The 17,228-nt window shown below is 42.1% G+C and overlaps 1 protein-coding gene across 3 annotated transcripts; it reads left to right on the top strand.

The window, feature by feature from the left end:
- Positions 1 to 406: 406 nt before the first annotated feature.
- PRXL2A (peroxiredoxin like 2A) lies at positions 407 to 12,278 on the top strand. Of its 3 annotated transcripts, none has more exons than XM_084290228.1 (6): positions 407 to 504; positions 5,998 to 6,177; positions 6,683 to 6,774; positions 10,387 to 10,527; positions 11,506 to 11,670; positions 11,814 to 12,278. In XM_084290228.1, the coding sequence occupies exons 2-6, from the start codon at positions 6,000 to 6,002 to the stop codon at positions 11,922 to 11,924; spliced, it is 687 nt and encodes a 228-aa protein (XP_084146354.1). In that variant the 5' UTR covers positions 407 to 504; positions 5,998 to 5,999; the 3' UTR covers positions 11,925 to 12,278. The 3 variants fall into 3 exon arrangements, with proteins under 3 accessions (XP_084146354.1, XP_084146355.1, XP_084146353.1); XM_084290229.1 differs by lacking the exon at positions 407 to 504 and adding an exon at positions 565 to 1,099; XM_084290227.1 differs by lacking the exon at positions 407 to 504 and having other exon boundaries at positions 5,983 to 6,177.
- Positions 12,279 to 17,228: the final 4,950 nt, after the last annotated feature.

The raw sequence follows: 17,228 nt of genomic DNA, 5'->3' as shown, positions 1-17,228 counted from the left end.
GGTTCCTCCTAAAGCCAAGCATCGCACTGATGATAAATACAGTTAGCATTTCCAGAAACCCTCAACAAGGGGTAAGTTGCATGGGTCTGACTGGCAACCCTCCAGGTAAGAGAAGCTTCTGGGTCAGGATGACTTCAGACCACGCTGAGAAACGGTGACTTTTGATTATTTGGCACGTAGACCCGCTGGTACCATCCATGGAGGGATTAAGCCCATTTTCCTGAAGCGCTGCCATCGTCAGTACTTCCTTGTTTTGCCAGGTCAACGGGAACCCTCAGGAAATAGTCCCCGGACAGTGAAGGCAAGTCCTCGGGGCTGCTGACTGGAGTGGTGCCTAATGACCGCGAGCGACTGACGAGTGTGCTCGCTAAGTGGTGTTGTGACATGTTGTGTGACATGTTGTTACTGGCTGCCTTATCTGAGCAAGTCTGTTCTTGAGCGCAGTATATTTATATCCATCCATCGAGGCCCTCCAAGTGCCCCATCAATCGCGCTGCTCCCATGGTAAGGTCACCGCCTTCTTGGCCTGCGGGCTGCCCCCGCGGCCTGCCCGCCTCCCGAGCGTTGAGGCACGGCACCCGCTGCTCGTGTCGCGGGGTCGGAGCCCCTCGGCTTGGCCACGGTCCGAGCGAGGAGAAGGGGCGCTTGGGGCGGGCCCTGGCGGCGGCGGGACGGGCACGGGGCCCTCGGGGGCGCGCTGGGGGCGGTGGCTGCTTCGCGCCCTCGGCCCCGCTGCTGCCGCCGAGGGGTCGGCGACCGAGAGGGGCCCACGGCGCTGCTCCGGCGGCGGCGAGGTCGGGGCTGCCCGTAAGTAGGCACGGCGGAGCGGCCGCAGCTCCGGTGCCCGGCGTGCTCGCCCTGCGCAGGCTCGGCAGTGCCCGGGGCGTCCCTGCGGGTTGGCCGCGTGGCTGCCTGCCCCGCTCCGCGGCACCGGGAGGTGGTGGCACGGCGCCGCCGCCCCTGGGCTGCAGCGGGGGCTGCTGTCGGTTAGCCTGTGGTCGTACTTTCGGCAACGAGAAACTACGATTTCCTTGTAACGTGAGGAGTGTGAAGGTTAAAATACGATTAAGGCCTACAAAAGCGAAAAAGGGGGGAAAATGTAAGTTAATATTTAGTATTTACTGCAGGGTTCAAAACCGAGAGCCCCGTTGCCAGGCATGCAGCGTGCTGTGGCTTTGCTGGGCGGTGCTGTTCCCCTGCCTTCCCCACCTCTGCGGCCTCCCGCAGAATGCAGTTCTCCAGCTGTGGCCCCCAGCAGCGAATTCAGCCTGGTGTATTCTCACATGGTGCTTTTCGTGGGGCTGTGCTTCAGTGCTGCCTCCCATCTGCATGGTGTCTCTGGTTTGCTGCTTGATTTGTCATCCCAGAGCCAACATCGAGCTCCCTCTGAATGCCCCTCGCAAGTTGGAAGATTTCCAAAGGGCACAAGAGCTCTCCCTTGCTCGAAAGGAAAGTGCAGTCGAGCTGTTGGATTTCTTTAAAACGTTTTCAGAATGGGGCAGGTTATATGGTCTACCAACTAACTTCCTCTCAAAGGAGTGTGGTTTGCTTGCTTGACACAGCAACTTTTTCTTCAGCTGGGACCCAGTGCTGAGATTGGTAACGAAATGGGCAGGCTGAGAAAAAGCCTGAAAAGATGACTGCTGCTATTGACACAAGGAGTGATTTCTTGCAGGATCTTTACAATGACAGAAAGGAAAGGAAGGGAGGGGAAGTTGTGGGAAAAAAAAAAAAAAAAAAAAAAAACATTCTTGCCTTCAAAAATGTTAGGAGGTTTCTTTGTTCATTGATTCTGGTGTTTCAAGGGTGATTGAATTATATTGGCAGGGACCTCTGGAGGTTCTCTAGTCCAATCCCTGGGTAAAGCAAAGCTGATTTTGAAGTGAGATAGGTTGCTCTGTTTTGCAATCTTTAAGGGTATTTAAAAGCTCATCAAATTCCGATGAGGATGTCACCGGTTTATTGTGAATTGTAAATTTTATTTAAAAGGAGTTAATTACAAAGATATTTGCAATATGATGAGTCATTTCTGGAGAGAATGTTTCATAAAAAATCATCAGCTTAGTTTGTGTTTAAGATATGCAAGTTGTGACAAAACTCTGAAAGATTTTTAGGTTCAAGATGGGAGAGAAGAGAAGGGATGAAAAGGCAGTGGCCAAAAACAACTGATGAAAGACTTATTAGGCTAGGGGCTATGTACTAGTGCAGTCCGGCTTGTGACGGTGCTGGTTGAATGTTTCCACTTTTGCTCAGCTGTATTCTTAAGAAAAGTATGCAAGAAAGTCCGTGCTACCATGACTTTTACTGACAAATCGAATACACGGACTTTCCAGTATTTTTTGTCACAGCTGCAATGGGTCCTGTTTACACTGCTAAAATAAATGTTTAAGGATAGCTATCTTCTTAATGACATTTTTTTTCTCCATTTGTGGGTGGGAGGGAAATGAGGCATCTAGAGAGCCATGTTTTAATTGGTTGTCTTGACACAAGTGAAGACCATCAACTGGCACTTAGAGCAGGATTAAGGCTTAGCTTGTTTAAATTTTGGTTAGCTGAGTACTGGCAGACCAGAAAACAAGTCATTGTTATCTTGGAGATTGCTTGTGGCCACCACAAAAACACACAAAAAGATGTTTTTCCTTTTATTTTTTTTTTATTATTTTTTTTTCCCCCTCTTTAGTCTCTCATCTCTGTAAAGAGAAGTGTGCATCCATTTCTGGAGGTTTTGAGACCTGGAGAAGTTAGCAGAGTTGAGAGCGTGCAGGTCTGATAGTTGCAGAGAAAAACTATGCTCTTCAGTGAAGGGATGTTACTGTAAACGCTGGTAACATGCTGGTAAACCATGTTAACATCGAGTTAATTCACCAATATATCCTCTCTATTGAAACTAGTTTCCAACAGTGTGATGGTTTAATTGTTTCCAGAGCTGTTTGTGTTGTTTGGGTATGCTGGGGGGTTGGGGATTGTTAAAGTAGAATGGACTGAAACATAAGCAAAATATTTACTGTAAAAATGCATGGTTCTACAGGGAAAAACAAACAAACAAACAAAACCCCTACTTCAGCAGAATTTAGAGTTTAGCACTACGTTCTCAGCCTCGAGAAAGCTTGCACTCCCCAATCCACCCTCCTTATAGAGATGGTATGCATGGGTTGAGCTTAAAAGAAAAAAAAAAAAAAAAAAAAAAGAGGGGGGGGGTGGGTTGAGCTCTCTGTAAGCGATCTGGCAGTGGATTGGGCAGCTCTGCTCGCTCCTACCCGCCGCAGGCCGGCTGCGGCGCTCAGTGCTGCGGGTGGCGGCTGCGGTGGCGGAGCGCCCCCAGCTCCCCCCCGGCCGCCGCGGGGGCTCTGCGGGTGAGTGCGCACGCGAGGGGCTTGGAGGGGTCCTGGGGGGCCCCGTCCTGCCCTCCCGCCGGGTGGCGGTCGGCCCGGAGGAATGGTGGGGATTTGGGGTTACCTGCTGCGTGGGAGGCTGCACGCCAAAGGGGGGAGGCTGCTGGCTGGCTCCGCTCTGCTGGTGTTGCTGGGGGCTCCTCGCTTGCAGAGCGGTGCAAGGGATGCGTCGGGGCTCCGGCTGCTTGGGCAGCGGGTTTGGAATAACCCCGGCTGCACGTTCCCGCGTGGATTGCTCAGAGGGGCTCGCTGCGGTGCTTGCTTGGTGGGGGGAGGATTTCAGTATCCCTGCAGAGCTTCTCCCGTGTCCCTGTTTAGAGAAATAGCAAAAGATTCGCGCATTTAGTAAATTGCATTTTCTTCTGTCCGTGAGCTGCGCCCAACTAGACTGAAGAGGTGAGCTAAGGTTAACAATCAATTAATGAGGCTACAACGGAGTGGATGTAAACTAATAGTGGAGCTGGCTTTCAGCAATGCTAATAACGCTAACAATGACATAACGCTATCGGAAATGGAAAGCTGTGTGAGAAGTTGCTCGTTTAGCAGTTGCCGACAACTTGACAGCATTTCAGTACACAAATGAAACGTGCATGGCAATAATGCTTGGTATTTATAGCCCTCTCTTCTTGTATCTGAAAATGAAGAGGAAAAACAGGTCTTGCTCAGAGAAGTGTGGAAGGAATAGTTGGACAATCAATGCTGGGAGAGAACAGGGCTATAGCCTTTTGGGTATGCCAAGGAGAGTAAGTTTTAATGCAAGGACACTGGCGCGTTACAGCAGTGCATTTCAAGTTATGTTTTGCTCATTCCAAAGGCTGGGGTCAGAATGGTCTCTGATACGAGTTACAGGCAGATATCTACACACTGTTGTTACAGTATGACTTTATGCCTGAAAAAAAGTATGTAGGCAAAGGAGATAAGGACAAGGAAGGGTTCCCTGTGTTAGAAATAAGCGGTGAAATTGTGTAGAATAAGTTCTCTTATCTGCATTGTGTTTGTGTAAACTGCCCTTGTTTCCTGCTCAGGATCTTGGATTGCTCACGTTTCTAGATACTGCGATAAGGTCCTCCTTGGCACCAAGTATGGTGTTGAAAGGAAAAAACACCACTTTATTCAGTATTTCTAACTGTTTCTGCAGGTTGGTAGTTGGTTGCATTTGGTCATCAGTATTATCCCGGAACTAATTTTAAGGATGGAAATAGTTTTTAAAGAGATTTTTTCCTGGAAAAATCTGGGGAATGTGTCTCTGACACAAAAGGTGGCTGTGGGGATAAAGATGATGCATGTCTCCGGTGTATTGCTAGTTGCATCCAAAACAGTGATGTTTTTCCTATATTTATGGGGAAGCAAATCTCTTCTGAACAGAACTATATATACAGGCAGTAATGCTCAGCAAAGCAGTATATCAAGGAATGGGGTTTTGCAGATGGCTGTGGAAAATGCTGGTGCAATACTGAAGTATTGGGTGACTTAGGAAATAAATCTGCAGCCCTTTATAACACATAGCTACTGTGATGTGGACAGGCAGTGACTTCTTATACTGCCAAAATTCAGTGACTTTTGTACCAGTTATTGCTTGCAGTTGGATCTTGAATTTTGACCTCTAGGCAGGGCTAAGCTTGCGTTCTTGCACTGCAGAACTGATACTGCCTCACTGGAAGGTGGCTGTCAGCCCTCTCCAGGCTTGTGAAACTTGTGGAAGGGTCAGGACTGAGTTTTGAAGGCTTTTGTGAGAAGCGTGGCTGCTTGTTTAAAAAAAAAAAAAAAAAAGCTACTAAACCAATCACTGGTAATAACAAGCAGCGTTTGTACTTTTAAATCACAAGCCAGCATATGTAATGGCTTCTATTGCAAACTTACCCATTCTAACTGATGGGTGTGAGTTTAACTTGTCTGTTCCTGATGAGATTTCTACACAATCTGCTTTAGAAAGAGTGGGAAGTTGGTCTGCATATAAAAGGTGCTGTCCAGGACATGTCTGTAATGTCAGATCGCTGTGCCTAAGGTTGCAAGTCTACATATTTCTGTGTGCAGGGACGTCTTCTGAGCTCTGATTTTGGCCCTGTGTCTGCTTTGGTTGTGGTGTGGAACTGTAGGGAACAGGAAAGACTGCCAGCTATGCTGAGCTGCATAGAGATTTTTTTAAAGTCTTCTGTGGTATGTTGGTAAAATGCACTGTTTAAAATAGGAAAAATATGTTTACAAATACTTTTTTTCTTTTTTTTTTTTTTTTTTAAAGAAACCACTGTCCTACTGTAATAATTGAAGGTACTGGCTAACATAGAGGCCATCTTATTAAAGGTTCTTTATTACCCACATATGCTTCTGTCTCCTTCCTCCCCATTGTATTTTGAGCACTTCAATCATTAATGTTCTTGCTAATCTGGTACCAGAAAAAGGTAAGATCACCTTGTGGTGTTTTTGATGTGGGCCAGGAGCAGACCTGTAATGAAACCTGAAACCCAAGTCAGGACATTAATAAACATACAGATCATCTTCAGTCAACCCCAAAATATCCATGTGAGTTTTTAGTTGTTTTAATCTATTTCCTCCTTGGCACCACCAATGTTCAGTGTTAGAGCTGCTTTCTTGTTTCCCATTCCAGAAATGTCCTTTCTACCTGACTTTGGAATCTTCACCATGGGCTTGTGGTCTGTTGGTCTTGGAGCAATTGGTGCCGCTGTAACAGGGATTGTCCTTGCTAACACAGACTTATTTTTGTCCAAGCCAGAAAAGGCTACATTGGAGTTTTTGGAGGAGATTGAGCTAAAAACTTTGGGATCAGGTAAGACTCTGGATGTTTGAGCCCTTATTCTTTGATAAGTGGGCTTACATAAGAACCCCTCTGTAAGGCTTGGGCTGGAAGCACTGAAGAAGAGTGAAGTATGTTTAGAAGGATTAATGTTCCCTAACTGAAGGTTTTCTGTAGGGGATAGAGGATTTCACACAGGTCACATTAGGTATGTAAACAGTTTTTCTTAGTCTTCCCTAGTTATGGGAAGTAGTTGGATATCCTTGGTAGCAGATGATTCTGGGGAAGGAAAACCAGCCACAATTGATACTTCTGAAAGGTCTATTTTAAATTGTAATTCAGTTGGTGAAACATGACACACACCAAAAAATCAATAAAGCACGTAATATTCTGTTAGGCACATAGAAGATTCCTGCAATATAACTGTATTTGAATGTGGAATTCTCTGCAATGCTTTATGTTAGTCTTCAAAACATTAATCATTATTAATAAGAGTGGTTAATAATTATTGTTGATGCTATTTCTCCTGTATAAACAGAACAAAGAACTTTCAAAGCAGGAGAACTATGGAAGAAGAATGGTGCAGTGATAATGGCTGTGCGAAGACCTGGATGATTTTTGTGCAGAGAGGTACGTGTTGGATTTGGGGATAAATTAAGAGCAATTATGCCCTACTTGCGTATATTTCCTTTAAATAAAGGGAGCGGATGAATGGGACAATCATCAGATACATCTGGAGTTTCTGAAAGTTTCTTGTTTCCTGGCACAAACCAGTCACCAGCTAACAACATACGTAGTTTCAGTTTTCTTGGCAACAAGTTTGTATAGTCTAGATCCTGAGTATTGTCCTTTTGAAGGCAACTGGTGCCTGATGTTTTTACATCTGCCAGGGATCTAGCCCACAATAATTAGAAGCGGAGACTACCCAAAATACCGTTAGTAATGAGTCTTATGACATGGTCATATTCCATATGCCCAAAATAAATCCTGTGAGCTAGGTAATCTCTGGTCAAAACCAGATGAAGATAGGGCTGGCAGAAAGTAATCAGGTAAAGCTCATCAGCAAAAAAAAAAAGGGGGGGGGAGCATATAAAGGGGAATTCCTCACTGTTCTGGGTGCTGAAGGGGAGACAGAAAGGTAACCAGATGAAGATAGGGCTGGCAGAAAGTAATCAGGTAAAGCTCATCAGCAAAAAAAAAAAAAAGGGGGGGGGAGCATATAAAGGGGAGTCCCTCACTGTTCTGGGTGCTGAAGGGGAGACAGAAAGGTAAGGAGTCTGAAGAAGAATGTGTTGCAGAAACAGCATGTTTCCTCACAGACTGTGTATGCAAACTGCTACTGGTTCCTAACAAGGTGGATTGAGAAACAAGATCTGTTCCTTAGGCGGGCATTAGGCTTCTTGGGTGGAGGTGAGAGGTGACACTAGAAATGAAATTTGAATGTAAAATGTGCTTGGAAACAGCCATAACTTGTGCTTTGGCCACTATTTTTCTCATAGCTATGGGGGAAAATAGCTATTATGTTGTTAGTCACTACTCCATAAAATGGGGTAATTTATATTGTAACCACTTAATTAAGGGATCTGCTCCCATCAGTAATAACCACTTAAGTATGCGTAGGACTTATGACAGGTTAGATTAAAGTGCTCTGTTCTCTGAACAGGTGTAGCGTAGGCAGGAAGAAAATGTGCTGGGTGCCTGTCTCTGTGACTTTTGGATAGAGTCAGATGGGAATTCATTAATGGTTGGTGGTCTTTATTTTTAAAGCTGACTTCCTAAGTTGTAGTAAAGAGGCCATTTTAAAGAATTGTTGTTTTTTTTTTTTCGTTCAGGGAAAAAAAATAGGAAGGGAGAAATTTTAATTTTCTAATTCTTTCTTCTGGTTCAAAACTTCAAACTCTTAACAGAGGCAGTTACTGTACTGCTCAGCTAATTATGGCAAATAATTGTTTTTCATTTTAAAGGTGAAAATGTTTGAAAAATATTTTAAAATCTCTAAGTTATTTTGGATTGCTGTTTACTCAAATCATTTTGTGAGTTGACTCTTGCCTTTCCACTGAGAAAGCTGTCCTTGTTTGTTTACCAAGGTTTCTCTGTAGTATGTAAACTACTTCTTTCCCCATTATCACCGCCTTTGAGCTGCTAGAATAGTTCAATACAGGTGACTTGCCATATCTGGAGGCTGTAGGTTTTTATTTTTCCGCAAGAGACAAAACTACAGTTGGTTCCCACTATCTTATGCTTTGGAAAGGATGTCGAACTTTGTCCTTGTTGACTGCACCAGGAAGGTACGTGTACGTCCCTGGACACAGAGATGGGTTTGAAATGTGGCCGTACTACTTTATCGGTCACTGAGCTGGTACCAGTGGTGAGGACATGTTTCCATTAATCCACTGCAAAGTAACGTCACAAATCCTACTGAAATGATTTCTTTGGACTTTTGAGAACCTCTGAGGGCTGTAGACTTAAATTTGTCTTTTTTTTTTTTTTTTTAAGTCATTTATCTTTATCATCTCTATCCTAAATCATCAGATTCCTTTTTTATTATTATTACAATAGCGTATGTTCAACAGTACAATACTTCTACAACTCAGAGTCTGGATCCAGCCATGTAGTGATGAAGTGCTCCAGCCATTGCGAAAGTTCCATGGGCTTGCTAAGTCCTGTAGGTGAAATGCAACTCAAGCAGTCTAAAGTAGCAGAAGAGCCATAGCTGAACTAGGAGAGAGACAAAACAAAATGGGAATTGGTCTTATAACTTGACCTTGCATTGATGGAGGGAGAAAGTATTCTGCTGGGGTGTGCTTGTCTGTTTTTTTTTTTTACAAATATAAGAAAAACAGTTTCATGGACCAGATGAAATGGTCACAGGTCCACGATAAAGACAGTAACTGTACAGCTGTTATGTGCAGTAATTTGCCCACAAAAAGAGGCTGTTTTGTTTTCTGTTGCTGTATCATTTTAAAACTTAACAATGTTTTTACTTTGTTTTTGCTCTCTCCCTTCCCTGTAAATGAAGGAGACACAGCCCCCGCTGCTCCCCACACTAAATTGCTGAAATGCCTTTCTTCTAAAGGCAAAAGGATAATCAGGGTTTCATGGTATCTTTCTCTCTCCAGAGGTGGTGATTTCTGATCCTACAGGGAGCCCTACTTCCCTAGCTTGGAACACTTAATGTCACAATACGGATTTTTTTGTTGATTATGAGAATTTTGAACTGTAAAAAAAAAAAAAAAATCCAGATAAAATTTCCATTAACCTCCCTTCTAGGAGGATCACAAGGTATTTTGTTAGAGGAAAACAGAAAATAATTAGCAAGTCTTTACGATCAGAAAATAGGGGAAAGGTCTAGCAAGCCTAAGCTATGATCCTTTAAGTCTCACACTTCACTGTTCACTGTTTGCTTGTGATGCTGATTCATCCTTCTTCATTTCCTCTGAAAAAAATCAAGAGTAATGTTCTGGAATGTTCTGCCTACCCTTTCACCCACTGGTGTCTTTCTCTAATGTCTTTTGTCTTCTCTCTTCACCCCTATCTGGGTGTTACTTGGTACTTGTAAGGTCTAGATATCCCAAAAACCTTTGAGTTAAGGCATTTCACTTAGTTGGCTGAGGGTGTTGATGTAAATAGTCTTTTTTGCTGTTGCGCAGAATTCTTTCTGGGAGTTTTGTGCAGTAAAAAAATGACCTTTCTCCATTGGAGAAACCTTGGAGACTGCTGTTCAAACTGAGAGCTGGGTTTCCTTCAGAACAAAAAAGCCAGCAGATGACTGCTGACACCGTATGTGCTTACACACTACAAAAAGTGTTGCTTCTGAGATACTGAAGGTACATGAAGAAATTACCTGATTGTTTTCACGGGGAATCTAGGACGGAGAGTGCGTTTATACCCCACTACTTACTCTAGACTTGCATATTATACTTCTGCATAGAGCCCTCAAGTGCTTTGCAGAAAGGCTCGTGATGTGTTTCCCTGCTTTGGTGTGAGATAATATTTAATATTTTATCCAGTGAATGGTCCAAAAGTCTCTTTCCCTGCCTAGGGGAGACAATTCCATTAAACGTAATGAAGACCTGCCTAGCAGTAGAGCTAGCCTAAATGTCTGATTCATAGGTCTGTTTTTGTTTTGCACTTCAAGCTGGAATGTACATGTTTCTGATGCTCTGAAATTCAAGGTGAAGCTTTCTAGCTTCCAACTTCTAACTAACTTGCTGAAATGTTTGTTCTTTTTTGTTTTCTTAGGAGGCTTCTGAGCTTTCCTCTCTGAAACCTCAGCTGTCCAAGCTGGGTGTTCCTCTCTATGCAGTTGTGAAAGAGAAGATAGGGACTGAAGTGGAAGATTTTCAGCATTACTTCAAAGGAGAAATCTTTCTGGATGAAAAGGTATAATGAAGTCAGTGTGTTATTTTTTGGCAGGGGACAGGACGTTGCTTAAAAACAACCTTATGGATGTCCTCTTTGAAGAGCTGGTATGATATAGATAGAACGTGTTCTAATGAAAAAGGGTTTAGTAGCATTGTAGTTTAAGAAGTTAATTAGCTCTGCTTTTCTATATATAACCTGCTCAGCTTACAAACTGCTCTGTAGCTATGCACTGATAATATGTTTTTGCGGGATTATTTCTCCCCTTTAATAGATAAACAATATAGCTTATTAATATCTATTCCTTTCTTCCACTGGCTGTGTAACTTGCTGATGTTTATAATGTATGACTCAAGGTCTGAAGGTGAAAAATGCAAGTAATTCAACATTGTGGCATGTGGCTTTTCCCAGCACATAGGTGTTGTATTGCCAGTTTGATGTCCTACAAAATCATATGTTTTTACTTAACTCAAAAGACCCATTTACAAATCCCTTGGCTTTTGAAGGAAAAAGAATACCTAATATTCAAAGTCAACTAAAAGATACGTTTGCTTTCCTTCCCCGTTGTGCCTGTTTGAAGGAAACAATTTAAAAAAGGGCAAAATAAGCAGATGGCTGATAGTTTCAGGACTTGGCACCACTGTTACCTCTTGACCAACATTTATATTGCCATGCTTCAGAAATAAGAAAAATGATGTTTATCGTAAAGCACATTTGTTCTCAGCAATGTGGCTGTAAATGTTTATGGTGCTTAAATAGCTGTGGATCATTTGAAAAAAACGATTCATGCATGGTGGCAGTAACAATGGTTAGCTGTCTGGATACAAGTGGTCATGTAGTTTGTTAAAGAGATTAGTTCAGATGAAATTGCTTTTGAGCTCTGTCTTTTCATCTTTTCTGTATTATAGCCTTTCTTGGAAACCAGGTTGTCTGTTTTCCTAATTTTCATTTGGGAGGAAAAGTCCTTTTCACTTTGAGATTGCTTTTTTCTCATTGCAGAGAAGCTTCTATGGTCCACGAAGGAGAAAAATGATGATGTCGGGCTTCTTCCGCTTTGGAGTCTGGCAAAATTTCTTCCGTGCTTGGAAAAATGGCTATAGCGGTAACCTGGAAGGCGAAGGATTCACCCTGGGAGGCGTGTATGTGATTGGGGCAGGAAGACAGGTACTGCAAACGACCTAGGAGGCTTTCATGCCTCCTGGGAGCCTAGAGGTTTATTTTCTGGCATTATTCAATTGCTGGTCAGTTGATCTCCTGTGGGGAGACCAGGATTAGTGTATGAATTTCTCTTTTTTGTCTTTGACTAGGGTGTTCTACTGGAACATCGTGAGAAAGAATTTGGTGACAAAGTCAGCCTTCCATCTGTCCTTGAAGCTGCTGAGAAGATAAAACCACAAGCTTCAGAAGTGAAAAAATAGTTGCATGTTTTTCTGATCACAGCTTGAAACGTAAAATGCATCTTTTTCTTGAACGTGCAGTTCAATGGCTTGTTAACTATTTAGTGATCATCACAGAAGAAAGATTCTCTATTCAAATATAATTGATGAAAACCTTCCTTGTTGTTGCTTTGCAACCTTTTGGGTGGTCAGGGTTTCAGTTGTCCTTTTGTGTCTGACTATTAATGAAAGGCTAGGTCTAAAATCTGACGTAGCCTAGATGTTCTCAGTCAGAGACAGTTGACTGAAAGCCTGTCTGCCTAGGGGAGCTTTGCTAAGGCTGGAGAAATTGCGTATCTGTAGAGTTTGAAGGATAATAAAATTTTATGTAGATGAAATGTCTTCACTTTGTGTTTTTTTGTTTTTGTTTGTTTTCCAACAACATTTAACCATATCTGTGTTTCTAGGAGACTAGAGCCTTATCCCAAGTTGGAAGGGACCCACAGGGATCATTGGAGCCAACTCCTGGCTCCACACAGACCATGTGTCTGAGAGCACTGTCCAAAAGCAGGCTCTGTGCCATGACCATGGGGAGCCTGTTCCAATGCCTGACAGCCCTCTGAGTGAAGAACCTTTTTCTAACATCTAGCCTGAATGTCCCTTGATGCAGCTTCATGCTGTTGCCTAGGGGATGATAGTGTTGGCTATATGAAACCTAGAAGGCAAAAACTAAAACTTCACAAACACTGAGGACTGGCATTGGTCTGTGTTAAATCAGTTATGCAAGTTTTAAAATTGCATCATTATTAATGAAATCCTGACTTTCAAATATTTCTGTCCAGACAGACCTAATTTTAACTACAAATATTTATGCTCTCTTTGTTGTCTGTTGTTTGCCTTAAATAGCACTTAGCAGCAAGAAATTGAGTGATTTGTATGTTCACCAAGTTTTATTTGAAAACTAAATGTGAACTGGATATGTATACTACTATCAGCTGGACTGATTTTGGAGGAGGAAGAAGCAGGAGTTTGCAGGGTAGAGGGCAGCAAAGTCTATTTTGCTGATTGCTTAGCAAATTCACTGCATGATATGGACTTCATAAAGGCTCTCCTAGGATTCATAGTCAGGGGCAGAGAACCATCTTCTGTCTCTGACCATGTTCTGAGCTGCCTGGGTAATTATGCCCCTAAGATCAGTGGTGAACTAGAGCTAATGAGCCCTGGCAGCAAACAAGGATAACTGCATCCAGCCTCCTTGCAGGGTTAACATCACTCATCTGTCTCTTCCCACCTTTGTTTTGGAAAATTCAGCTAAATGCTAATGCACTTTTTCTCAAGTATGTTGATTTACTTGGTTGGTTTAACTACTTAAGTAAAAAAAAAAATGCCCTGGATTTGTATAAAGGTGTCTGATATTGGTAAAGAACATTTTTCTATGTCAATAATGTCACATTACTAGTATGCAGGAGCAAATACCAAGACAATTTTCCCTGTTAGGGAAGTACACCATTATAATAACAGCAGTATAGAAAAATTCAGATTCCTAACCCCCTTGTAGTCATTCCTTTTTCATTTAATGGTTGGGTGGAGGAAAGTGTTCAAAAGGCTAAAAGATGGGACTAGATTTCATCTTGCGAGGTTTTGGTTTTGATTTTTTTTTTTTTTTTTGAGAAATTTAAATCAGCTATGATCTTACATCTTTGGTGTAAAAGCCAAAAGCATGTTCCTAGTATTTAGGTCTTAGGTACCTGGTGCTTGTGATGGTGTCAAAAAAAAGTGAGGTACGAAATGACGAAGTGGAGGTAAGCTCCTCTGAATGGGATCCAGAGCAGCCAGAAAACTGCCAAGAGTTTGCTTCAAGAAATGAAGAATTGTTTGAGGGCTTTTTGCCCTGTTTTTTTTTTATCACTGAAAAGGAGTACCCATAACATGAGTGCTTGTCTGACACTTGTTTTCAGTACACACATTGTTACTTTGGGGTGCAAGGGGTAGGAGACACAAGAGGTGCTAGAAGAAAGGCTAGGAACTACTGCTTCTTAGAGATGCACAATGTTACTACTAAGAAAGATTTTACTCATAGTACGAGCAGACTTCTAGATCACGACTCCTGTTTGAGTTTTGTTTTCCTTGCAGTGGGACCTAGAAGGCTTTGCCATTTGCAGGGGACAGAGCTTGCACAAACACAGGCAAAAAGGTACAGAGACATGAATTTCAGGCCTCATTTCAAGGGCTGTTTATCCATTTCACATAAACATGAAATCTGAAATACGTACACAGTCCTTGGAGTATGGGCTGAAAGCCAGATAAATTCCAAGAAATGTAAGATAAAGTGAAGTGCCTTTAGAACTTGCTAAACTTGAAGAGCATCTACTTAAAATTTTGCGGATGTGCAATTGAATTCCGCCCACTCTGATAAGTTCGTCCACAGTTCTTGCATTGACTCCACAAGGCCCTTGATCACGATGAGACAAATGCAGACCTGCTGTTATCCTACCAAAAGGGCCAGTGTTTTGTGATCTTGGAAATAGTTAGGAAGCCATTATGTCCAGCATTTAGACTGTTTAGTTGAAGTATAGTGGCTGTTAAGCATAATACTGATGCTACAACATGATGAAATGTACAGCTTAGCATAGAAACATTTTTGGAAAGACCCATGAAGTCTTCTTGAAGATGATTATTAAAATACTTGCAGAGACTGCAGGTTCTCTGTGATCTGTCAGCTTCAGCAAAGGTATGTGTACAGTAACCATATGAGACCTCCAGATCTGGGAGAGTGCCTTTTGCCACTGTTCACAGTGACAGCTCATGTAAACAGCTAGAGGGACAGTGTACTGATTTGAGAGTTATGCAAATTTACCCACATTTCAAAGTTCTCTAACCCCATCTTTTGGAGATCAACTCAAATTTGGATCTGCAAGAGGTCCAAATGGTATTCAAAAATGTTCAGAAGAATAATTACTTGATAAACTGTATATATATATATATATTTAAGCCAACCTTGGGATTATTTGGAGTTGCCTCATCCTTTCTGAACTTTGTGTTGATGGAATACATATGGAGAGGATGGAAAATATGTGGTGCCTAGGAACCAGGAGCTGTTAATAGGGGTTTAAAATGGGCAGTCTCGAAGAAATAAAAAAGCAAAACATTGAAAGAGGAACAGATAAGTTTTAGCTGAATTTCCGATGTTGGAGACTGTGCAAGGTCTGAATATCTGGTTTAAGAAAACATTTTCTTCTTTAAATGTAGAATGCTCAATGGAAAAATATTTTAATGGCTGTTGATTTTGTTGTGCCAACAGCTACCTCTGCTGGCTCAGTTCCCTATACATATATAATGTTTTGATTTTTTCTTCATTTAACACATGTAGACCAAATAAGTCACTTGTTAGTGCATCAAATATAACATCTAGGTTGAATACCTAGTTGGTTACTGGAAACTCTGATGGTGGAAACACCAATTGAAAAATTGTTTATCCTGGGCACGGGCAATAAAACTCCAATATAGTCATTTTTCTTCAGTCATTTTCCCCTTGTTCATTTCTTTGAAAGCCTGTCATTCATCCTTTTGTTTGGGACAGAAACTATGTTAGAAGAAAAACATTATGGTGGGAAAATGCTGTAAGCTGGGGGGTAGGTCTAATATAGGAAGGTGCTTTATACTTGAACTTTAAAAAATGCCGATTATGTTTCCTGTCTGCAGTGTCCTTTTAAATCCATGAGAACGATGGTCTCAGAGGGTGTTTTCTATTTGTTTCCTGTTCTGCATTTCTGTTTCCCTGTGTGGGCTATCCATTCCCACGGCTGTCAAACTGCCTGTAATTGGTGTCATTTGCAAGTATCCACAGCGAGAAGGGAATGCCAAGGGATCCCTGCCATCTTCTGATGTGTTTCCTGTGATGCACTTTGACAGAAATAAAAGAATGAGAAAAGCTCTTTTTATCTCCAAGCCACTGGATGTCACTACTTCCCTAGCCAAAACGAAGGTCAGCAATAAACACGATTTTTTTTTCCGCAGTAAAAGATTTGCATAATAAAGACGCCAGAAACTGGACACTGTAGGTCCCGATTAGGCTTGAAGAAAGCTGTTAGAAAAGACATCTATTCCTGCAATCTTTTCACTTGTGTGAACCTTTTAACCTTTTAAAAATGTTAAAGGAAAGCTATACGGTGATGAATGGTAGAGTTTGCGGCATATAAATGTTTCTAAATGAGTGTGGAGAGAATAAATTATTAGCAGACTCACTGTAATCCTCACCAACGTTTTATGCTTCAGCAGTATTAACTTCAGATGCTGCCAGTGAGCGAGTGGCTTATTTGGAGGAGCTGGAGTGGACAGGTGCAATAACCACTTGCTAGCAGCAGAGGGCGCTGGGAAGACGGAGAACGCTGTGGAGAAATGACGGATGACGTTAAATCACCGGTTCAGTCTAACCCACCCTAATTTTATTTGATATCTGAATAAATCCATGCAAATTTTTCCCGTTTCTAACGGATCTCGTACATTTTATAAAGGTTTTTCCCAGAATATTTCGACTTTCTCTTTTAGGTCCAGCTATTGATTTCTCAGTATGTGAAGCTGTTTAAAGTCTCCCAGTAGCTTCTGCAGGCTTTTTTTCCCCACAGCCTCCTCTGAACCTTGTAATTATTAAAACCACACAATAATTCCAAATTTAACTCTGATTCTGAGAAACCTTCCTGCATAAATAGAAATTTCTTCCACTAAAAAAATTGTGCTTGATGATAATGAAAAAGCTGATCGTATACAATGGAATACGTACAGAATTGCTGAATAGCTCCAGTCTTGTCATTTTCTACCAGCTAGTCCTCATAATGCATCATTCATTAATTTCAATAAATGTCTGTAGTGGCCAGAGGAAACTGCAATGACAAGTTATGCATGAACAGGAGCCTGCACGAGTTCAGTAAAAAATCAGATTTTTTTCCATTTTCATTCCTGCAGTGCTATTACACTCTCTTACTGGTGAAGTGACTGCCTTATAAAGTCTTCCAATTTGCCCTTGTACTTAGTGAATGCATCTGTGAAGGATAAGATTTTTTTACCCTGATTTTCTTGGCAACACAGTGAAATGCACAGAACAGAGATAATGTCAAAGGCAAGTAAATTGCACATAGAGAGGTTGTTTGAACTATATCCACGTTTACAGTCAACACAGTCAATTCTGCTACACTGTGAACTGCTACTACTGGCCGTTTTGCAGGACTATTTTCAATTGCAGGAGATCCTTATTTTACAGACAGGGATCTCCTTCCTTATTCCACAGTCTGTATACCCTAAAGCTGTCTCCCCCATTGAACCTTAGCAGTTACTATTGCTCCCTCTGTC

The sequence above is a fragment of the Netta rufina genome (assembly GCF_964035555.1).
Source record: "Netta rufina genome assembly, chromosome: 7".
In the NCBI taxonomy this organism is placed as follows: domain Eukaryota; kingdom Metazoa; phylum Chordata; class Aves; order Anseriformes; family Anatidae; genus Netta; species Netta rufina.
Note: the sequence above shows the minus strand (reverse complement) of the source record. Positions and strands in the feature narration are given on the sequence as shown.